General features: G+C 45.9%; 3 protein-coding genes across 3 annotated transcripts; all 3 read left to right on the top strand.

Annotated features, from left to right (window-relative positions):
• The first annotated feature begins 2,246 nt into the window (after nt 1-2,246).
• Nucleotides 2,247-6,479, top strand: LOC138600701 (lecithin retinol acyltransferase-like). Its single transcript, XM_069672179.1, has 2 exons — nt 2,247-3,446; nt 5,601-6,479. The coding sequence occupies exons 1-2, from the start codon at nt 2,880-2,882 to the stop codon at nt 5,751-5,753; spliced, it is 720 nt and encodes a 239-aa protein (XP_069528280.1). The 5' UTR covers nt 2,247-2,879; the 3' UTR covers nt 5,754-6,479.
• Nucleotides 6,480-8,687: 2,208 nt separating this feature from the next.
• On the top strand, nt 8,688-11,761 carry lratb.2 (lecithin retinol acyltransferase b, tandem duplicate 2). The gene is made up of 5 exons (XM_069672181.1): nt 8,688-8,896; nt 9,384-9,489; nt 9,611-9,685; nt 9,797-9,949; nt 11,555-11,761. Exons 1-5 carry the CDS (start codon nt 8,688-8,690, stop codon nt 11,708-11,710), a joined length of 699 nt encoding a protein of 232 aa, XP_069528282.1. The 3' UTR covers nt 11,711-11,761.
• Nucleotides 11,762-12,803: 1,042 nt separating this feature from the next.
• rbm46 (RNA binding motif protein 46) lies at nt 12,804-23,199 on the top strand. Its single transcript, XM_069671920.1, is given in 10 exon segments — nt 12,804-12,817; nt 12,907-13,233; nt 13,412-13,568; nt 14,889-14,936; nt 16,949-17,020; nt 17,700-17,806; nt 17,892-17,944; nt 21,105-21,277; nt 21,431-21,533; nt 23,189-23,199. Coding segments are annotated over 10 exon segments (1,065 nt in total).
• The last annotated feature ends 276 nt before the right edge of the window (nt 23,200-23,475 follow it).

Raw genomic sequence — 23,475 nt, 5'->3', positions numbered from 1 at the left:
GAGTCCGAATCTCATCTTTACATTGTGTTCACCACTTTCTGATGTTTTACGTCAAGATAGTTCACACAGCTTGTTATCATCCGGAGAGCGCACCAACCGTCCTCTGGTGTCAGTCTTTTCTCAAGTGTTAACCCTGCTTCAGCGGTGTTTGTTCTTTCAGAGAGAGCAGCTCCTCAGGTCACCGGAGACAAACCACAGGATCTTCAGCGTTTGTGTCCACCACAGTTTTAAAGGTGAGTGTCTTATTGTGTTTCAATGTAAGAATGTAAGCATAATGAACCATACACAAGGTCATATTTAGACATGTTGGGTATGTTGAACTGATTTAGTTGTTCCGTTCAAAGAGGTTAAATGTCCTGCTTAGATGAAAGTAACGTTTGTTGTACTTATGTACTTTGTTTGTGCTCCAAACCATGTCATTACGGTCTCATAAAACATGATCTCTGTAGGCAGGGACGTGGATTTCCGTGAAGGCAAGTGTTTCCTTTTGAACTACACTTGTAGTCCAAGTAGTGTTGACCAATCACGTATCAGCAGGCAGCGGTGTATGCAAGAAAAGCAGGCGGAACATAATCTGCCGTAATGACGTCCCGGCATCTGACGACGATTTAGCTTCTTATTGATCTCTATAAACAGACGTCTGCATGCTAACAGCTAACAGCTAACAACTAACAATCCATTCTAGATCTAAAATTCAGCTTGAGATGACTCCCTTGACGCAGTGTCACGAAAGCCGTTCAGCGTTCAGATTTCCCGACTTCCTCGAATGCATCAGATCGATCTGACCTCCGCATTTTAAACGTTTCTTCTCCTCTCGAGGACAGACCTGACAAAGCTGAAACTTTTACTTCTTACAAACCTGCATCGTGATGTTGAAATCTGGGCGAAGGTAAGACCCGTTAGTAACAAGTTCATCACAAGAGAACGGTTTCTCTTTCTGTAACGACGCAGCACGCGAAAAAGGAAGTCTCGCCGGGAAGTCGTTTATTGCTTACCGCCCGGCCCGTTCACCGGTGTCCCCAGAGGCTGTATCGTCTCAGAATGTAGTTTATGGGATCCCAGATTGCATAAAATATAATGTAAAAAAGGAGGATAAAGAAGATCAGAGCAGCCTCCTCGTTACTCCACACTCGTCTGATGTTTTTAGAGGAAGCTGAAGAGAAAAAAGAAAGTCCTAAAAAGTTAAATTAATCCCAAAATGTGACTTTAATTGAGCAAAACCTGCTGAATCACCTGTGAAAACGATGCTAATTTAGCTTTTTGTTTGTGTTAATCTGCAGCTTTTATTCCTTTAAGTACCTAAATCTCCTCCCCAAACTGCTGGGGAGCATTAACACCATGCAGGGAACACACACACACACACACACACACACACACACACACACACACACACTGAGCAGCCAAATCTCGTCACTCGACTCCATTCACCTTTTTCACTCAGTCTCAGCCGGGGTCAAAAGCTAAATCTCATCCTCCTGCTGTCATTCAACACCCGTCAGGCTGACTCAGCGGGGGGGCAACTCTGTGTGTGTGTGTGTGTGTGTGTGTGTGTGTTTCCTTAATCTGCCTCTTAATCCCCAAAATCCCCTTCTCCTGTTTCCTGTAAAGAAGAAGAATGAAGAAAGACGAGACAGAAAATGAGCTTCAGCTTTAGTGTAACTCAGCAGTAAATTACCCATCATGCTCTGGGAGTGGTGTCCCTCCTGTCGCATATAGACACATGGACAACAGTTAGAAGATGGAGCAAAGATTGAAATAATCCTGACACCATTTGAATAGAACCCAAATCATTAACGTAAACAGGGAACGGGAGGGGTCCCAGAACAGAACCCTGTGGAACACCTTTGGTAACATTAAAGCGATTGTTCTGTTTGTTTGAAGAGGGGTTGTATGAGGAAGAAAACGCTGAATGATCCAGCTGGACTCTTGCTAAAGAGCAGTACCGTACCTAACCGTCAGGAGAGCTAGCGCCAAACAAATGAATGAAACAGCTCACCAAACAAGTCTCCACCCAACCTGCATCACTCACCTGATCCAGCCCCTCCCTGTACAATCTACGAGGTGAGCAGGACAGTCTTTGTTTCAACAAACAGAACTGTCCCTTTAAAAAGGCCCGCTGAGCTGCACAGCCGTGTCCATGCAGAGAGTCTCTGTCGTCACTGTTTAACCAACAGAAGCTGAGTCTGCAGTTCACACACTGCTCTGTGTGTGTGTGTGTGTGTGTGTGTGTGGAGCCATTTGGTGGTTTTGGGTTGATGGACCTCAGCATTGCTCCGTTTGAGTGTCAACCACTCGCTATAGCCCGTAAGGCTCCTCGTGTGTGTGTGTGTGTGTGTGTGTTTGTGTGTGTGTGTGTGTGTGTGTGTGTGACATTTGCTGTGGTGGAAATTGTGAGTGCATTTGGTTGGCCTGGTCTACGTGTGTGTGTTCTTGTACTATCTTTGTGAGGACTGACTGAAATGTGATTAATGCATGAACGACATCAAAGCTCAAACAGAATGTAAGTCACGACTTAAGAGTGTCTCAAACACCTTTAAATCATGACTCATCCCGTGTGACAGACTCCAGGTGCCTGGTGGTCGAACAGGAGCTCTTCTGCCTCTTTAAATGAAGGACCAGGATCCTGCTGCAGACATTCAGACAGAAACACTACACTGTTCTCTCTCTCTCTCTCTCTCTCTCTCTCTCCGTCCATCACAAACTTTTTGCTCTCATGACGTCACGCAGTCCTCCTCCTCCCTCCGTCTCCAAATGTCCGTGCAGGAGGGCAGACCTGCAGAGAGGAGAGAGGAGGGAAAGAGGACAGACATCAGTCACACACAGATTTTCTCTCTCTTCTTCTTCTTCTGTGGTTTTGTGTCCCCCCGTGTGTCCCCATCATGCTGGACACACTCACCTTCCTCCTGGAGAAGCTCTTCCTCCTCGCGCACATCAAGCTGTCCAGTCTGCTGCCTCCCCTTGGCGCAGCGCGCGCGGACCCGCCGCTCACGAGACGCTGTGAGCGGGATGAGTGTCCTGGATCCGGATCCGCTCAGAGGTTCCAGCGGGGGGACCTGTTGGAGGTCCCGCGGACTCTCTTCACGCACTTCGGGATCTACCTGGGGGAGAACCGGGTGGCGCACCTGATCCCGGACATCCTGCCGGCGCTGACCGCAGACAGCCGACGGATCCAGCAGATGGTGACCAACAAGCGCCTTCTGCTCGGGGTGCTCTCGAAGCGCGCGAGCATCCGGACGGACTCCGTGGAGGACTTCGCGTACGGAGCCGGGATCCTGCTGAACAACATGGACCGGGCGGTGCTCCGCAGCGCGCTGTCCGGGGAGGAGGTGGCGCAGAGGGCAGAGCGGCTGGTGGGCTCCGTGTCCTACAGCCTGCTGTGGAACAACTGCGAGCACTTCGTCACTTACTGCCGCTACGGGACGGCGCAGAGCCTGCAGACCGACCAGGTGAGAATCTGCACCGGGTGGCGCTTTTTACGCGCGGGATTGCTAGCGGAGGCTTTGATGTAGGGGCTTTCATGTTTGATGGTGTTTCTTTCTGCTTCTCACACTGACGCACGTGCTGCAGTTTCACACAGACTTTCAGAAGTTTGTTGGTGAACAGCAGATTCAAAGGGTTTAGCGACACCAAGTGGGGGATCCCTTTGCTGTTTTACGCACCAGCCGAGCTTCAGCTCTGTGTTTGTGTGTGTGTGTTTGTGTGTGTGTGCGTGTGTGTGTGTGCGTGTGTGTGTGTGTGTCGGTCTGCAGCCTTGTAAAATGGAAAAACTGCTGACTGTTCTGGAGTCTAGATCTTTTTATTTTCGGCATCAGGTCTAAAAAAAAGTCGCACAGACTCTTTGAACAATTGACTATGAACATATAAACATCAACAAATTTATCCCGAACAACTTTTCCTAAGAGTTACTTTTCAGATTTTATTATTTCTCCTCCAAACCACAAATGTTCATTTTACTAAAATAACCTTTTTACTTCATCATCAGACGACCCGTCACATTAATCATGTGACCCTTTAAAGGGGCCCAAACCTTAGGTTGGGAATCACTGGGCTAAACTGTGTATAAAGTAGATCATAAAGTGTCTCCACCTGAAGCCCCAACAGTAACGCATCAGGAGCCTTTAGCTGTGGTCTAACAGTTTAGAAACAAAGAGGACGAGGGGTAAACCTCCTCCTCCTCCTCCTCCTCCTCCTCCTCCTCTGTGTTGAGGTGAAACTGTTTTTAAACGAGGGGAAAATCTGGGTCACTCCTCAGAGAACAAGAGGCACATTGAGAGCAGAGAGCAAACAGCAGCACGAGTCAGAGTCGGGACAGACGGAGGAGGGTGATGATGAACGAGGGCGGCCCCGGTGTGTGCCTCTCAGCTGGCAGAACACTCTCAGGTCACAGAGGTCACCGTCACTTTCCTTTTAATATATATCATCTGGTGACGATAAGAATAAAACCCAAATCATCTTCTGAGCACCAGGTAGAAGAATTTTGACATCTATCCAACATTTCCGCAGAGTGTCCCGGGTTTCTGCAGCGGCCATCTTTGTTTGGATTTGAAAAAAGAGGCCAAACTTTTGGAAAAATCATTTAATCTTTTGATGAACCATGGATGACCATCGTGGTTCCTGCAGCTGCTTCACAATAAAATGTGGAAAGATTTGGGAAACAGACAGCGCTAATTTATCAGTCGGGACGAGAGGATGGCTGTCATAAAGAATACTCTAGCTGCTGCCTCGCTGTATTTATTGATCTGTTATTTATGCAGCAGCACTTTTTGATTTGGGGTTACGATGGTGACACTCCCGATATGAAATTCATCCTGTGCCTGAAGAGCTCAGGGTCAAAGTTCAAAAGAGTTTGTCGAACTTTACGAGGAGCTTAGTTTCACATTTAGCCTCAGCTTGCTTAGTTTCCAGCTTTTCGGTCAAAGTTGCTGGTAAACGGCGCCCTCTGGTGGTGAGGAGGCCTCAGAATGTTTCAGGTCTTTTTAATGTGTAAAGAAAATAAATCAACAAACTGAAAGATAAAAAAACCCACTTTATTTCTTAATAGCTGAGATTTAAGAATGTTTAAACAGGTTTTGTTTGACACTAATAACTAATAATAAGTCGTGTTTCATGTTTGTAGAAACGTGAGGGGGCGTGGCCTGTGTGTCCGTCAGACTCTGAGCCGCAGCAGGGAGAGTTTTCCCTCATCGTATTTCACTTCCTGTAATTGCTAACCTAAACATTAAACCTGCCTGCAGTCTGGGAGCTGACTCTGCTTCCTACAGGGTCATTAAAGGGTGGGGGTTTGGGTGGGGGGGGCACAGGAGCTCCTTCAGGGGCCTCGGGGGGCCTCAGAGTAAAATAAACAACTGGTCAATTATATTCTTGATCCTTTTACTAGAAGTTAGCTCGGATAGTAGCAGAGACGACACGGCTGATGTTTTGCTGCTTTTCTCTTTTAGATCAAAGTGAACTTAAAATCTTTGAAAAGTTAAAAACTCTCTGACAGAAGTTATGAAGACTAAAACATCGTTGGTGATTGAACACATCTGGAAGGTTTTTTATGATACTGTCTCTTTAATTATATCCGTGCAGATGCTTTAACATAATTCCTCCTCTTCCAGTTCTGTGAGTGGCTGAAGTCGCTGATCCGGGACCAGCGTAACATCCTCCTGACGGCGCTGCTGGGACTCCTCTCCATGGCATGTTTGGGAATATCCCCCAGCACCGCCCTGCCGGCCCTCCTCGTCCCGTTCACCCTGTGGATGGCCAGCTAGGAGCGTCAGCGTCTGAGCCTCACCGCCGCTTCTAAACAGACTGATCCAGCAAAACGAAGACTGACGGACAGGAGGGAGTCGTCTGCAAACAACTTTATACCAGTTAATGACTCACACTGCATTTAATGCTCATAACACAAGAGATATGTTCTCTTTCCTGCTGCACAGAGTGAACAGAAGGAGAACAGGGTGGTTAGCATTAGCAGCATTAGCAGCATTAGCAATATTAGCAAATTTAAAGGACATAACAACATAGACGGAGACGACTTTAAAACACTTAGAGGCGTGTGTTTCAGTTCTGAATGAGGTGTTCAGGAGACCAAAGATCATTTCATGATTACTGCAGCTGTTGTTGAGGCGGCAGCTTTTATTTTGAAGGAGTGATTTAGGAAGCAAGTGTTCCAATATGGCGGCTCGTAACTTCTAACCAATTCCCAACATCACATCCAACATCCAAGAAATCCACATTTGGACTCTGGTGGTTGTTTGTGGCAGCAGGACGGTGTGTGTGTGTGTGTGTGTGTGTGTGTGTGTGTGTGTTTTAGACTGAGTCAACATAAACTACAGTGTGAATGTTGGAATAAGCCCCGCCCCCTGTGCACTGTCAGCAGCTGAAGCTCTTCTGTAAATACCTGTAGATATCCTGATTGTTCTCTAACGTTTGTACAGATTTTATTTTTATGACGCTGTAACACTTTATACTTTGTTTGTTTGTAAATAAAGGACGTGAACATTTAGCACACGTGTTCTGTGCATTTAATCAGTATTTATAATTTGGCGGGTCAATACGAACACGATGGGTTCAACTGATTCCAAAATAAGAGCATCAGCAGGAATTCAGGCGACCTTTATTTTGAAAGAATTTCAAGCTTGTAATCAAAGGAAATGTTTGGCATCCACATGAGAAAGAAGATTAAATAGATGAGGTGATTCCTACAGCAGAATCTTAATAATGGTTATGAAAATAAAATTATATATAATTAAAACAAATTGTTTACACTCATAAAAATGTGTCAGAGCATCCACTGAACCTGAACCAAATCATTCTGCAGCAAATCCCACATATTCAGAAATATTCAGCTCAGTCCTCCTCTCATCTTTGACCTTTGTCTCCCTCTACTGGCAGACTGCAGGAACTACAGCAACAAAGATCTCACACAAGGTGCAGAGCAGGAACCTCAAACGGTTATTGGTTATTAAAAGTCAGAAAAGGAATTCATCTGGTCACTTTGAACCTTAACCGAAGAACTTTTAATCTTTAGTTTGATTCCAGGCGGGGAAGTTTCACATTATCGCAGAAAGTGGTAAAAACTTAGAAATGAATAGAAGGTTCCTGGTTTGAATCCCGGTTCAGACGTAGTGGGCCTTTCTGTGTGGAGTCTGCATGTTCTCCCCGTGCATGCGAGGGTTCCCTCTGGGTACTCCGGCTTCCTCCCACAGTCCAAATGTTCACTGGTGACTCTAAATTGCCCGTAGGTGTGAATGTGAGCGTGAAAGCTTGTCTGTCTCTCTTACCACTTTCCCATCAGAATTAGCGCATTGATGCAGGTTTTTCAGACCCGAAAGACCCGCTTATAGATGTCGATTGTCTCTTTTCCCATTGCCAGTGAAGTATCCTCCTGTCGGTCTCTTTTCTGCTGCGTCACTGTCTGACGTCACAAACAGGAGACGGGGTTAGTAAACAGTGAAGATGTTACGGTGGTTAGGTCTTTATTGTCTCTGTTACTCATTCAGTCTGTTTATCAAACTCATGTTCGAGCGCTGCTCGGACGGAGACGGGCAGAGTTTGTAGCTGAGATGACGAGGAGTCGCAGAAGTTACCGATGGAGCCGAGGCGATACTTACCCGGTTCACTGCAGAGTCATGTGACCCGGGTCTGAGTGCAGATTGTAACCTTTCACACTAAGCAGAAAAGCTGAGTGTTAGCGGGTCTTTTGATCAGTGGGAAAGCAGTTATGTGTCAGCCCTGTGATTGACAGGAGATCTGTCCAGGTGTAGCCCCGCCTCTCGCCCAGTGACAGCTGGGATAGGCTCCAGATAAGGGATGGATGGACTTGCTGAGTTGATGTGACATCACACATGACAGAAGAAAGTCAGTGTAGTTTTGACTTCAAACTCATGAACTCACTGAAACCAGAAGAAAAACGAGGAGCTGAGATTATCTGAGCAGCACCTGAACGCAGCATTAATCTTAGATTAAAAGGAGCGTCATAATTCTTTTCATTAAAGCTCAGACTTCGCAGTGAAGTAACAGGAAGTAACACTGTAATGCTGAGGGACTGAGCGGACTTAACCACGTTTAAATGTGTGACATATTTTCTGTTCCATGTCCGTGTGTGATCAGACTTTAGTCAGCCTGTTTCTCTGGGAGCTGCTGTTGGGAAACTACAGCGGGTGAAGTGGGTTGTGAAATGGTCCCACTGTAGTTGCTTAATTCTAATAATCCTGATGTTGAAGCAGCTCTCAGCTATTTGTAGCTTTCTGTGACTTGGCTGAAAAAAGAGTTTAATAAATCCAACTGCAGACTCCGAACTCCCTAAAAACTGAGCTGTTCCTGCATCCTGTGCAACACGTCCTCAAACCTAAAGGCCAGAACAGGTCCGTTTATGCTCTTTGGCGCCCCCTGTGGTGATAAGTTGTAACTGCAGGTGTGTTTAAGGACTTTTGTTCTCCTTGTGTCTCTTTGTATTTGCACGTGTTTTTTAAGACGAGAGAAATCTAAAACATGCAGGAAGGTAGCTCTGCAGGAGCAGGGGTGGGCAGCCGTGGTGTAGAGGCTGGTGATTAGAACTGTGTGCAGCTCTGACCCTGGATCAGCATCTACTAATCCTCCTCCTCCTCCTCCTCCTCCTCCTCCTCCTCCTCCTCCTCCTTCTCCTCTTCCTCGCACGGAGAATAAAAGCACCTGCGAGGAGTCGGCTCCGTCCGCTCACCATGTTCCCTCTGCAGCTGCTCGCTCTGCTCTTCATCTCCACGCCGAGACTGGAGAAGAAGAGCGAGGTGGAGGAGGAGGAGGAGGAGGAGGAGGAGGCAGGCGGACGGAGAGGAGAGAAGAAATGGGAGGTGACGCTGAGGAGGGGAGACCTGCTGGAGGTGCCTCGCACCCTCTTCACACACTTTGGGATCTACCTGGGGGGAGGAAGGTGGGTCTGACGATGATGGACTGATTTTCTGCTTTCATGTGAAAATGTAGGGGTGATGATGCTTCCTTGTCTCCTCCTCCCTTGTTTCTGTACTTGTCCATTTGAATCCTTCGTTTCTTTCTTCTATGTGCTTTACTTTCCCCTCTCTCTCTCTCTCTCCTTTCCTCATCTTCCCTTTCCTCTCCATTTCTTGACTTTCCTCACTTGTCCTTCCTGTGTCTAATTTCTTTCCTTTGTCCTTTCCTTTTCTTGTCTTTCCTCTGCTTTCCACTTGTCTTTTTCTTCCTTTTCCTTTCTCTCCCGTCCATATATCCTTGCCTTTCCTTTCTCTGCTCTGCTGTCCATATTTCCTTTCCTTTTATGTGTCCTTTCCTTACCTTTTTCCTTGTCTCATTTTGTCCTTTCACTCTTCTACATTTGTCCTTTCCTTTCCTTCCTACCTTTCCTCCCCATGTCCCACCTTTTCCTTTCCTTCCTTTTTCTCCAGAGTCGCTCATTTCATCCCGGACATCCTGCCTGTCATCTCCAGGAACCAGACTCAGATCGGTCAGATGGTCACCAACACGCGGCTCATAATGGGAGTCCTGGCCAAGGTACCAGAGCTCCCATCACTCCCAGACCAACATCAGACCAACTTCAACGATCACAGATAGACAAAATGTGTTTGAAAAGTTTAAATGTGATCAGTCAGGTGTGTCTGTGTCCGTCTCTCAGAGTGGCAGCATCAGGGTGGACTCGCTGGAGGACTTCGCCTACGGATCCGAGATCCTCATCAACACCAAAGACCAGGTGATGTTAGAACAGAGAAACTTCCTGTTTAATCAGGAAGAACAGATCAAATCAGGCCGGATTCATCTTCATCATCAGCCATCAATAACGCCAGCAATGTTTTCTGTCCAGGTGTGCAGCCGGCCGGCGCTGCAGAGCGAGGAGGTGGCCCGGCGGGCGGAGAAGCTGCAGGGAAACGTCGACTACAGTCTGCTGTGGTACAACTGTGAACACTACGTCATGTACTGTCGCTACGGTACCGTCGTCAGCTTCCAGACCTTCCAGGTGAGCGGAGTCAAAGAGTCACTAGTTACAAACTAAAACTAGCTTCCTGTTGAGATTATTTCCCATCATGCTCCTGGTGAAAGAAACAAAGCTGCCCTTATGTGTGCAGTAGTTTCACACGTTAGCTGGGTTAGCATTACAAGCTAGCAGGCTGCTAGCAAAGCATTAAAACCTTAACTGGAGTTAACTGAAACTGTCTTTCCTGTTTGCTGCTGCAGAGAGCGCTCCTGTTGGTCGTTAACGTGAGTGAACTTCAGTGTTTGCATGAGCCATAATATAAACAAAGTTAAGACAAAGACTGACTTACAACAGAGATTTATGACCTTACATCAAACTATCGAGATGACAGAGGCATGTAGACTCCACGCTCATGTGTTCCTCAGTTTGAAAGCAGGATCGTTTGTGTTGCTTACACTGACCTGCAGATTTAAAGCACAGTAAACAGGTTTAAAGGATGCTGAAATAACAACATCATCATGCAGATTAGTGTATGGTAAAATTCATGCTCTGTCAGTTCTGTCTGCAAGACGACAAGCAAACAACTTTAAAATGCTCGTTTTTTGAATGGAGTTTGGTTGGACCATTCCGGATGCAGGACGTCTCAGATCTGAGAATCTCAGCGCTGAAAGGCTTTACCAACACAGCATCAGGCTCAAGTTGAAAATGTCTGACTCATGCAAACACCTAAATCACCTCTGGGTTATATAACAGGTGTTTCAACAGCACTGAAGGGACTGTTTTCAGTGTGACGCTGTGTTACCTAAGCACAAACACCAAACTCCAGCCGAAATTAGCCCGATTAGCCCAAATTCTTTTGACATTTCAATCAGCCAAAGCGGGCGTACCAGCAGGATGTAATCTGAAATAGACTTTACTTTGTGTATAAAACTGAGCGTGTATTCTGGTGCAGATTTTCAAACAGCACAGGCGTCTTTGAGCTAAGACGCGTTTCATTCCTGCCGGAGATTAAAGCTGATCACAGATCAGACCTTTAATTGGGTAAAGCCTCCTCGTTATAAGAAAGCTCCTTTGTTTCTCTGCTTTTGTTCTCAGGCTGCAGATGTTTGATTGCACACGTGATGTGATGGAGTTTTATTATGAAAGAAACGAGGCTGTGGGTTTTAGATGGACGGACAGAATGATGAGGAAGAGGAGGAGGGAGAGGAAGACTGACAGTGAAACATTTAGAAGTTTAGGAGCTCGTCTTTTACAGTTTTTCTAATAAAGCAGCTTTTGGAAAATTAATTTTTAGGTTTTTACACAATGAATGAATAATTATCAATAGACTTTTTTTTAAACGTCTCTATTTTCAGAACATTTCAGTTCTACAACTATCAGTAGATAATAATGAATTAAAATGTTTATTTTTGTTACTCTGAGTCATTTCATGAAGTAAAATTAGGATTAGGAGGAGTGCAGAACCTGTATTTACACTGTTTATGCTTTATTATATCAAAACATGTTAAAAGATGACACATAAGAAACTGACAAAACGGGACTAAATAAACTGTGCAACCACTCCACCTAGTGGTTGATAATGGTAACAACACACCAACAGTGATACAAGTGGTCCTCTTCTTCTCTTCTTCTTCTTCTCTCCCTCAGTTCTGTAAGACAGCCAGAAAGCTGCTGCTGAGTCGGCGTGTTGCCAAGGCGACGGCGGTGCTGGAGGTGTGTGTGCTGCTGTACCTGGGCTGTTTGACTTCCTGCTTCGCCCTGCTCGCCCTCCTGCTATCCGGCCTCATCTGGATGGCCTCGTAGACGCACAGAACACATCAGAAAGCACTTAAAAATGATGTCTGTGAAGAAGATAATGTGTAGAAATGTCAAATTATGATTGTGTATTAAAGATTGTATTTTTCTCATATTCTTCGTTTGTTGTATTTACATTTTAAGGGATTATCCTTTATACCCATAATTGGTATTAAAAACAGTTTATTTGTAAATCTTTTTCTTAAAAATATAATAATTGCAAAATTGGCCATATTTATTTATATTTTTTAATAATCTTTTAAAATGTTTTTTTTCTAATTTAACGTATTGATAATTCATTTAAATTTTAATCAATTTAAAATGTTATATTTGACTATTAACCGTTTGAACCCATTTGTCCCGCCTTCTGTGCCTCAGAGAAACGAGCTGATTGGCTCAGAGGGACTAACCTTCATGTCAATCATATTTCCGGCCAGTTGATTTGAGCAAATGACGAAGCTCGGGAGTTGTTGCTAGATAAGCTTTTATTTCCTAAAGTACGTATCTATGAACTATCATGGTTTAAGTTTTAATTCCATCAAGAAAAAAGTTTATAGTGAGAAAAAATGGCGGAAGACCGGACAGGTAAGAGTTATATTCAGGGTTAGTTTGCTTAAATAAACAAGCTAACCGTTGGCTTGAAAAAACGGGGAGAAAAACGGTTGGAAGCAAGGACTGTATATAGGCTTTGGCTGGAAGACGCTACAGTTACCGGAGCCGCTAGCATAACATTGGCTAACTTAATGGTAAATGCTATGCTAATTTGTAGCCCCTGTGGTGTCGTTTTGTCCATGTTATACTTTATAGATTAATTAGTGTAGGTTACACACTGTGGTTAGTGAGCTAACGTCAGCATATTACGGGTTAATGTTGCCAAAAGGCGGTACCGGGGACTTTCAGGGGTCCTTGAATTGGTTACAAGCGGTCCACAGAAAATAACAAATGAAGTCAGCTAACGTTAGCTAAACAACACATTGAAGGGGAAGCTAAGCTAACTTCATTTTCAGCTATGTGATCATATTAGATGTATTGTATTCATTGTTTCTGCAAGCTTTCTTTGCTTCTAATTGTTGTTTTGTTATTCATGATTACAAACAGTTATATGTTGTTCACCAGGTAAGTCATTCTCTCCTCCTGAGCTGACAGCAGCAGTCCTGTGACCCGCCTGTCTAAAGCTGACTGTACTCTTTGTTGGACGTGGACAGAGAGTCAGACGGAGACACGGCCGGAGACTCTGGGAAAGTGAGTCCTCTGCTGGGCGAGGACGAGTTCAAAGAGATGGCTCTGCTGGACCTGATGGAGAAGACGGGCTACGACATGGTGGAGGAGAACGCACAGAGGAAGCGATTTAAGTGAATGGAGTTTGGTTTGGCTGCAGCCTGTTGATGTAGAGACTCCACTGGTCTGGGATCAGCTCCAGTGAAAGTTCTGTCTGACCGTCGTTGTGTTTTCTTTTGTGCCTCAGGCTGGGAGGGTCCGATGGAGTTCAGTGGAGAGAACCGCGGCTACGCCTTTGTCATGTACACCAACAGGTGAGTGTGTCTATTTATATATTCAGTCTGACAACACAACAGAAATGATCCCTTTAACTACTAATTCTATCATCTTATTACATTAAATCAGAATCAAGTGGAGGCAGGTAACCACAAACAAAGATCCATGTTGTGATCATTTATCCTGATTATTGGTGATTATTGGTTATGGGTGCAGAGAAGCAGCTCAGCGAGCGATCCAGGTGTTGGACAGCTAAGAGATCCGTCCAGGGAAGTTCATCGGCGTGTGCGTGAGTCTGACCAACTGCTGCCTCTTCATCGGCTCCATCCCCAAAGACAAGAGGAGGGACGAGATCGTGGACGAGATGAAGAAGGTACACACACACACACACACACACACACACACACACACACACACACACACACGCCTGAGCCACATGTGGACACACATCTGGAAAACTAAAAGCATCTGTTTACATGTTTGTGACTGACAGTTTAACCAGCCGTGTAGAGAAACAGAAGACGGATCAGCTGCGTGAAACACTTGATTCTAGTTTTAATTAAGTGAAATAATTAAAGGTAGAGTGAACTAAATGGACGTCTAAGTACTTCCCCTGGATGCCAAATTAAAGCTCCTGGAGGAGTGAACACAGTTACAGAATAAATTCATCTGTGAAATGTTTTTCAGGAGCGACGCCTTCAATTAAAAAAGGTAAAAGGAATCTTTGAAAACTTGGAAACAAAATGAAGAAAACTTTAGCGAGAAGGCAGCAGAGCCTGTTGGTTGAGAATGAGTGATGGACAGACGTGTTATAGTCAGACAGACTGGACACGAGTATGAGGACACTTTGGAGCGTGGCTGCAGAGATGAGCAGACAGCAGTTAGTTGCTGTGTTCAACCAGCAGCTGGAAACTCAGCAGCTCATTGAGTCGTGCTAACAGATGCTCAGTCATCCCTCATGTTAAATGTCAGCAGCACAGCTGCCAGCATTTACATGTTCTTGTGCTTATTTATTCTGATGGGGGTTTTTAGTGTCTGTTGTTTTGCTTTTAAGAGCCAAAGAACGTTTAAGGAGTGTTTTTCACAGCTTCTCGTAAATCTGGATGCAGAACGTTTTTGTCTGCAGCTCACTGACTGGATGTTTGAATCCCTCAACCTCTCCATATTGACTCAGTCATTGAGCAGGCCTGCAGACCGGCAGCTTGTTCTTTATGTGTTACAGCAGAGCGCTGGTGAGGACATCACGTAGTTTACATTTGACTTGATGACAGAAAAGTGAAGTTCCAGTTTATCCTGAAGGAGCTGGATGGGGGTTGGCTTTGTGCGTGTTGATGCGTGTTGAAACAGGAAACTGTTGTCTTAAATATCATCGTAACTGGAGCATGACGATCTGTCTGTAAGAAACTCAGGGCTGGAAACACGAAGGGCCCAAACTAAACATTTGTTCCCTCATTAACACAAACAGCAGCACGCGGTGTTTCAGGTCACAGTCATCATTTACAGCAACAGTAGAAGAAGCAGCAGCTGTTACTGTTTACATGTTAACCACCCCCTCTGCTCCCTCCTGTGTGTGTGTGTGTGTGTGTGTGTGTGTGTGTGTGTGTGTGTGTGTGTGTGTGTGTGTGTGTGTGTGTGTGTGTGTGTGTGTGTGTGTGTGTAGGTGTGTGTGTGTGTGTGTGTGTGTGTGTGTGAGGTGACAGACGGCGTGGTGGATGTGATCGTGTACCGAGGGTTCGCCTCCGTAGAGTACGAGTCCTCCATCCTCCTCTGACTCCGTCATCACAGCTGTCCGTCTCTCCGTCTTTATTCCACCTGCTGACTCTGGGTCACTTCCTGTGTTTGTCCAGCAGGGGGAGCTAGAACACAGAAAACTACAGCAAAGAATCTGAATGAGGATTTAACTCTCGAGTCCAGTTGATTGGTTTTATTTTCCTGTGTGAAGGCTTTTAATGTTCACTTTGTGTTCACACATACAGTACTGTACAAACCTGCTGCAAACCTTAATAGTTTACTTTCATCAGTTAACATAATGCAGGGAATGAACAGAAGATACCATCACTTCCAGGACTTCTTGTTCTTCTTCACCCTGAAGATAGTTCTTAATGACACTGGCTGCATGTTTGGAGTCGTTGTCCTGCTGCAGAATACATGTGGGGCCAATCATACGCCTCCCTGATGGTACTGCATGATGGATAAGTATCTGCCTGTATCTCTCAGCATTGAGGACACCATTAATCCTGACCAAATCTCCAACTCCATTTGCAGAAATGCAAACTTGAAGGAACCTCCAGCATGCTTCACTGCTGCCTGCAGACGCTCATTATCGTAGCGTTCTCCAGCCCTTCAGGAACAAACTGCCTTCTGCTGCAGCCAAATATTTCACATTGTGACTCATCAGTCCAGAGCACCTGCTGCCATTTCTCTGCAGCGCAGTTCCTATGTGTTCGTGCATCGTTGAGTGGCTTGGCCTTGTTTCCATGTCGGAGGCTTTGTGGCTGCAGCTCTTCCATGAAAACCACTTGTGGCCAGCCTTCTCCGGACAGTAGATGGGTGTACCTGGGTCCCACTGCTTTCTGCCAGTTCTGAGCTGATGGCTCTGCTGGACATCTTCCCACTGCACTAAGTTTCCTCGGCCGACCACTGCGTCTACGATCCTCAACGTCGCCCGTTTCTTTGTGCTTCTTCCAAAGAGCTTGAGCAGCACATCTTGAAACCCCAGTGTGCTTTGAAATCTTTGTCTGGCAGAGACCTTGCTGATGCAGTATAACTACCTGGTGTCTTGTTGCTGTGCTCAGTCTTGCCATGGTGTCTGACCTGTGACATGAAACTGTCTTCCACAGCCTCACCTTGGTAGCAGAGTTTGGCTGTTCCTCAGCCAGTTTTAAGCCTCCCACACAGCTGTTTCTGTTTCACTTAATGACTGTGTTTCAACCTGCATGTGACACTGATGATCATTAGCACCTGTCTGGTATCATTAGTTGATCATACACCTGACTATAATCCTACAACATCCCTGACTGTGTGCAGGTGTACCACCAGGTGTACAGCAAAGGGTCGTAACACCAAATATTGATTTAGATTTTGTTCGCTCACTGATCATTTTGTAAATTGAATTATTTATTCTTAGTTTACAGCATTTTTCACACCTGCCTGAAACCTTTGCACAGTGCTGTACATTCATTTAAATGATGCAGTTGCTTCTGTGACGCTGACAGCTGTGCCTCTAACCTGGCCTCCCCTTACTCTAATGTAAGATACATTTGTTCTACTGAGAAATAATCAAGTGTCTAAGTGATTCGTTCTTCATTTTTCAAGCATTAAACCCTCAACGTTTTGGTTACAACTTCTACATTTTGAGGATCTGCTGTTTCACAGCAAGACTTGTTTTTAAAACAGTAATTGATGAGCTTGGACGCTGCTTCGGCCATCTGTAGCAGCTCCGTGCTGCGTGAGGCAGGAGGAGGCTGCCGTCCTGTCGCAGCATGTGTCCGTGTTCTCTGCTGCAAGTCAGTGAAAAGAAGCGCTTTAAGGCGGAATTGAACTTTTGCATTGATAAAATATTTTCAGTCAAATTCCCCGATCAGCCTCAAACACACTTACTCCTGAACGCTGTAGGGAGGGAAAAACAACAGTCAGCTCAGCTCCTCAGAGTCATTACAGACAACATGTATGTATGAAACTGTTGTCTGACATGTCAGCATGTTGAGTGTACAGATGTGACCGTGTCGTGTTCCTGTCTCGTGTCCCTTCCAGCTGTGGGGTCAGTCCGTCCAGGTGCACTGGGCCGAGCGGCAGAAACACGTGGACGAGGAGGTGATGCAGCGCGTCAGAATCCTCTGTGAGTTTGTGTTTGATGTGTGTGTTTGTCCCTTTAAGAGATAATAATAATAATCACACACAAAAGAATCCCTTGTTATGACGCAGATGAGGTAAAATCCGGTGTAAGATTTGAATGCCTTCTCTTATTAAAGGATCAGAAAGGATTCTACCGGTTTCAGAGTCTCTCACTTCAGCCCGCTGTAGAGAAACTTTTTAGAGCCTTTAAATCAGAATGTCTCCAAACACAAAGGTCAGCCGCCGCACCGCTGCTCTCCTGGACAGGAAGGCAGCATTTTAGGAAGAGAAGTCTGACATATTCGGCCGACTTGTTCAGATCAGAGGTGAGAGAGAGAGAAGGGGGGAGGCTCACAGGAGCTGCACGTCCTCCAGGGGATCAATTACTGTGGAGGCTTTTACTCTGAAGCTCCGAAATGTAACCTGAGGTCAACAGATAGAGGCCGACATCACCTTACACATGCTGTACACAACGCCTCTGCTGTCTGCACCTTTTCTGCACTCAGTCACAGCTTGTTTTTAATCTCCACAGTGTTTGTCATCAGTATGAACATCGCTGTACTCACAGACATCGTGTAAGGAGTCAGACAAGTTGTGGAATATGGGACGTGTTGTATCTGAACAATCAGCAGCGGGGTCATAAGATGTACGATGTTTTTTGTCCCTGCAGGTGCGTAACCTGAGCATCATGAACGGGGCCGTGATCGACGGGGCGAGCATGGAGGTGACGCTGGTCAAACCGGCCGGGTTCGGAGACGGGAGCAACGCTGGGAGGAGGTACAGCACCAGGGCTTACCTGGGGACCAGCACAGGGACGGGGGAGGGGTGACGGAGCCATGATGGACGGATGCTCTCCACTCAGGACGGTGCCCCTGCAGCCACGCCTGGGAAACCCCTCCTACACAGGAGCAGTAGGTGAGGAAACATTGTAGACAGGCCATCACAGAGCCGGCTCTGTTCTCTGTTGTTAATGGATGTAAAAGAGCGTTTATGAATATAAATGAGCTGCTTTAAACTCCTTCACTCTGTAAGAGGGACGATGCATCACCTGAACCTTCAGGCCTCAGTAGTCTCAGAGTAACTCGTCTCTTCTGAAGTGTTGACGTGAGCGAGTTTTCGAGGTGGCTGAATTTGGATCCTGAGCGATCACTGTCACATGAAGCAGAATCGTCATTTACATTTTGGACGGCACTGTGCTCCTCGTGACCACACTGTTTATAAAGTCTGATCGCTTCTGTCCGCAGTGTTTCTACTTCCTGATCAAACTGTCAGACACTTCTGGCTCTGAGAAAGTGAAGCTACCGTCATCAGGAATATGCGTGTTATGGACACACAGAAGGAAGTGTCGGGAACGTTCTCTTAAAAGTTCTCCTTAAATGTCCTTAACTTTTTACCCCCCAAAACACAGACGTGCCTCTCAGGTCCTAACCCTGGAAAAGTCTTCTGGCATCAAAGGCATCAATTATAAATCGCCAACAGCTGTGACGAGCAGCACTGCTGCTGCATTCATCATAAGAGGACCTTTTTATGCTGTGTTAGCTTTGGGTGATCGGCTGTATCGTGGCTACGCGAGGCCATCGACTGGACCCATTCCAGTTTTTGTTCCTGTGAGTCATGTCAGCATCCACATATGTAAAAATAGGGCCCAGGTTTAAAGTACCTCCCCTTTTTAAGGCCTGAGTCAGTCTTAAGTTCAGCTAAGTGACGAGCGCTGTCCAACAACAATAAGAATCGTCAGCTTCCTGTTTTCTGGTGTCTTGTGCAGATGTTCATGTCAGCATCTGTAGTTTTGTTCTGTCAGCTCATGTTCAGGCTTCAGCACAGATTTCTTTTGTTTTGTGGATGTTCAGGGTTCGGGGTGTTTTTCAGAATCGCCAATAGATGTTTGTTTTTACTTCTGATTCGGGCTGCACGAGATCGGCCGACTTCAAATCAGGTTCTTTACCTGAATGTGGGAGCAGCTCATTCTTCCTCTCGGCCTTCACACACTCATCATGCTGCATTTTGTTCTTTCAGCTGCTTCAACAAGTTAGTCGTGTTGCTTTGCGGCGCAGACGCAGGTTTCATGACCTCTCTGCTGATTATTGTTTCTTCTTCGCATCACTTAAACCTGAAACACCTCCAAACAAGCGCTGACGAGCCGTTTCAGGGGAGCAGCTCTTCGTCTCCTGTTCCACACATGTGACTTTAGTTTCTCCGACCGTCTCTGTTGTTTACTCGCTCATCACGTGACCCTCCCCCGAAAGTGAAGCCCAAACCTGTGCTCTCAGTTTAGGGAGCGCTTGATATGATATGCAGCAGAGTTTTCTACAGGCGGAGCATTTTAAACATCAATATCACCGTCTGTCATGTTTGTTTAATCGTGGGAAGACTAAATGTGAGCAGGATTAATATTCCGTTTATAGTGCAGCCCTGCTGCTGATGTTCGGGGCGGTCCGGAATGTCTCATTGTATCCGCAGATGTTTCGCCCTCAGAGGACGGAACAAGACATCTGCAGATGTTGAGGGTCGGTTCAGGACGCCTTCTCTTGTGTGTGCATATTTGGGGTCAGCTGTGAATGTCTTTCTGTGTCTGTTGTAATGAACATAACTGATGTACGTTGGTCGGTGTGTCCTGATCTTTACTACTATACTACGTTTGAGTATGAGCATCCAGGCTGTTTGTACTGGACTCTGTCAGACTCACACGTGACCTCCAGCACTACCTTCAGTGTCAGACTGCAGACTGGCTCTTCTCTTTGATTCAATCTGACGATCGCTCAGTCTGAGCAGGATGCGACTTTGTCTCATCCATTATGAACCACATAAAGTTCTGCTCATACATCGATACAGCCGTGATAATAATGTGGTGATGAGGCAAAGCTTCGGCCTCCCGACGCCCGCAGACATCTGTGAAAATGAGAAAAGTTTCCGATTTAACTCTCCGTCAAACGGACGGTGAAATATTAATGAGGGGAGATGTCATTGCAATAAGCTGCTCCTCGCGCTGCTGTGAAGGAGTGAGTTTGGGGAGGGATAGATGAGTGAACGAGAGGAATTAGAGCTCTACTTACATAATGGAGGGAGAGACAGATTTAAGATTGAGAAGGAGACTCGGAGAGGGAGACGGGCGGAGGAGAGAGGACAGACGGAGACAGAGAGATTGATTTGGATGAAGGATGGAGAGATTTAGAGGACACAGATTTATGGAGGGAGAGAGAAGCTATCTGTGTCCAGCAGCTGAGTGAGTTTAAGCTGCTTAATGTTCAGATATTAATGAAGCTCAATAATAATGTTATTATAATTAAACATCATCACTGTCACTGCGAAAGGCTCTTAAAGAGACAGTAACACAGAACTCTTTAATTATCTGTGTGTTTAGGCGGATTCTTGATTGACTAAAAATTAGGTCAGATATTTTGTTTACGACCACAGACTGTACATATAAGAGTGACCAGCAGGGGGCGACTCCACTAGTAAGATCCTATAGAAGTCTATGAGAACATGCTCCTCCTCCTCTCCTGATGTGTTCCCTCAGTAAACATGTTCCTGATGACTTTATGGTCTCAGTCTCTAGTTTCAAGTCTTCTTCAGCACAGCATGATGTTCATTTAGTCTCTGATGCTCCTGTTTCAGGGCTCCACATAAGCACTGCTGGACAGTGATTTATTGCTGTTACGTCCTGAAGCCTTTAAAGTGCAAACATCAAAACGATCATACGTGTCAAAAACCAGCCTCTGATTTGATTCCTGTTCGTGACTCGAGTGTACATCGTGTGTTTGAGACGTGTGTGTGTGTGACGTAGAGGAATGTGCTGGCTCTGTCCCTCGTCAGTGTAATTAATGACATCGTTAGCATGAGTGGATCCATGTTCCATGTATCCTGGTGATTAAAGCAGCTTAAGTGTTGTGTTTGGTGACAGCGAGTGCTGCTCATACCTCATGCTGTCTGTCGGCTGACGGGCAGCTCAATCCTCTTTCCCACAGCGTGACCCTCACACTGTGCTCACTGTTCTCCACACTAACCCTACACTACACTGGTGTCTTCTTGGTACAGTGAGCAGTAATGCTGATCCTGCCTCTGTGTGTGTGATCAGATGAGGCAGACAGGTGTGTGTTCCCCCTGTTCCCCGGCACCCCCCGCACCCCCACCCGCCTGCTGTCACTCAAACAGAGTCGACTCGGCCGTCAGTCTGAGAAGCTGTCCACAGCCCAGTACGAGCTGTGCTCCGCGCCGGGGCCGGACGGGAGGCTGCTGCTGCTCTACAAGGTCTGCAGATACACGGCAGGCACACCTTCTCACCTCTACCTCTGCAAACCTTCCTGCCATGTATTTAAATCTGCAGAATACATGCATACAGAATAAGAACAGATTGTTTATATGTATACAAGTCAAACTATACCAGCAACAGTGTGTGTGCAGGTGGTGATCCCGTCCACGCGCAGCACCTACATCCCCGACAAGCTGTGTGTGCTGCTGGACGACGCCGAAGAGCTGGCTGCTCAGACCACCCTGTGGAACCTGGGTACTGTTCTCACACACACACACACACACACACACACACACACACACACACACACACACACACACACACAGAACTGCTGGGTGTTTATATGTGTGTATGATTTAAACGTCTTCTGCGTGAACAAGCAGGGCTGTGTGCGAGGGTGTCTCTGCTGCTCGGCTTCCTGTGGACAGAGGACGTTCATCAGAACTGTTTAAAGTCACAGAACATATAAAACATTTTGCCTCCAGGGTTTGATGCAGTGATGAAGTTTGTCTCAGCGTTTGTTTTGTTACTAATAGCACATTAAAAAAGTGGCTCACACCTTCGTCAAACTGCCTGTCGTGTGCAAACCAACAGATCAAACATGAAGACGTCTTTACTGTCAGATTAAAGAAGCTGGAACAAGCTAATGTTAGAAACTGAAAGGCTTAATTATCATAGTTAATCATATAAATCATCATTTTGAATCAGTAGTCGTGGCAGGTCGATGTTTGATCCCCACCTTTGGTGTAGAGTCCTGACACCTGCCTACCACCTCAATGTAGGAGCGCTTTTGTTCGGGCGGCTGTGGCTCAGCGGTCGAGTCCGTACGTAGCAGTCTCTGCATCAGTGTGGGAATTAGTGCTGCCAAAATTGGACATTTAATTATTCCTTCTAAAAAAACCACAAAGGTTGGAACTGTTCCAACATCTGTTTTTGCACAGTACATCCACAGGAGGACACGCCAACAACAAGGGACCAACTTACTTGCAAAGATGTATTTATTTAAACACAAACATGCCTTTAAAACTCAACATACCTGTGGTAGGTCTACCTGTCTGAGAGGCTCTGTCTCTCTGGCCGCCCCTCATCACCACACGGTTGTTGTTTAAGCTCGTTTCAGCTCCATTAAAGTTCATTATTAACATATCATGCGTTCAAAGACGCTCCGTAACCAAGAGAGCAAGGACAGACGAGAACACATTAGACGTTTTTCCACATCAAATATTAATTTTAATATCCGAATATCCGTTTTTTATTACACCTGGGTTATACATTAAAATGTAGAATATTCGTTGACAGCCCCAGAGCGGTCGCAAGACTAGAAAAGTGCAATTACCATTCTCACCGGCGCTTACTGTTGCTAGGTTACGGAAGTTATAACGCAGCACTCCCCCTGGTGATGACCGTTAATCTGCTCTGTGTGTTTAATGTTTGCTTTTAATCATGTCACAAAGAAAACATAAAACAATGTAACTGAATCGCGTCCTGACGTTAGCAGCGGCTCTACACGTGGAAATTGTACCCTCCAAGGAACGAAAGGATGAGCTTCCCCTCCGCCATTGTTGTTGACAAAGTTCACATCAGAAGTCCCGCCCCTTCTTCCTTTGTGATTGGTCAGTGTGGGAGAAGTGACCTTGACGAGCACGGTGGTTTTCCTGTTAGCCTGCGCTGCAGTAAAAGATCATTCTCTCTGCCAGCCTTTTCAAAGCAGCCGAGTGAAGCTGCAGAAGAAGAAAAACACACATGGCTGTTTAAATCCTGCTACAGGCCGAAGAGCAGAACAGCAGCTGCTGTAGATGTGATTCAGTTTAGCTCACACTCGACATTGGATGGATGGACTGGTGCCCATGTCCTGTTTTCATGTAAATGATGTGTAAAAGAAACTTCCTGTTGTGTTTTCTTCTCCTCAGAGTGCACCTGAGAGCTGCACTGAGATGAGTCTGATCCCCAGACGTGACTCCTCTCTTGATTTATCGGCCCTGTTACACACTCGTCATGTTTCATATGTTTATACTGGCGCAGAGGGGCTGTAAACTAACCTGTTGTTGCTTTAATAAGCATGGCACACTCAGTTTTATGAGATGTAAATCATCCACTGTTACACACACAGAGCAGTGGACAGTATTCATAGTGTTTTAAACAGTCTCTTTGTATTCATGCAGCCGGCACACAGGCCTGTGTTTGCATTATTACATTC

The sequence above is a fragment of the Semicossyphus pulcher genome, unplaced genomic scaffold (genome assembly GCF_022749685.1).
Source record: "Semicossyphus pulcher isolate SPU_LCO1_2020_fin unplaced genomic scaffold, fSemPul1.0.p SCAF_21, whole genome shotgun sequence".
NCBI classification, from domain to species: domain Eukaryota; kingdom Metazoa; phylum Chordata; class Actinopteri; order Labriformes; family Labridae; genus Semicossyphus; species Semicossyphus pulcher.
The sequence above is the reverse complement of the archived record's forward strand: the minus strand, read 5'-3'. Positions and strand labels throughout refer to the sequence as shown.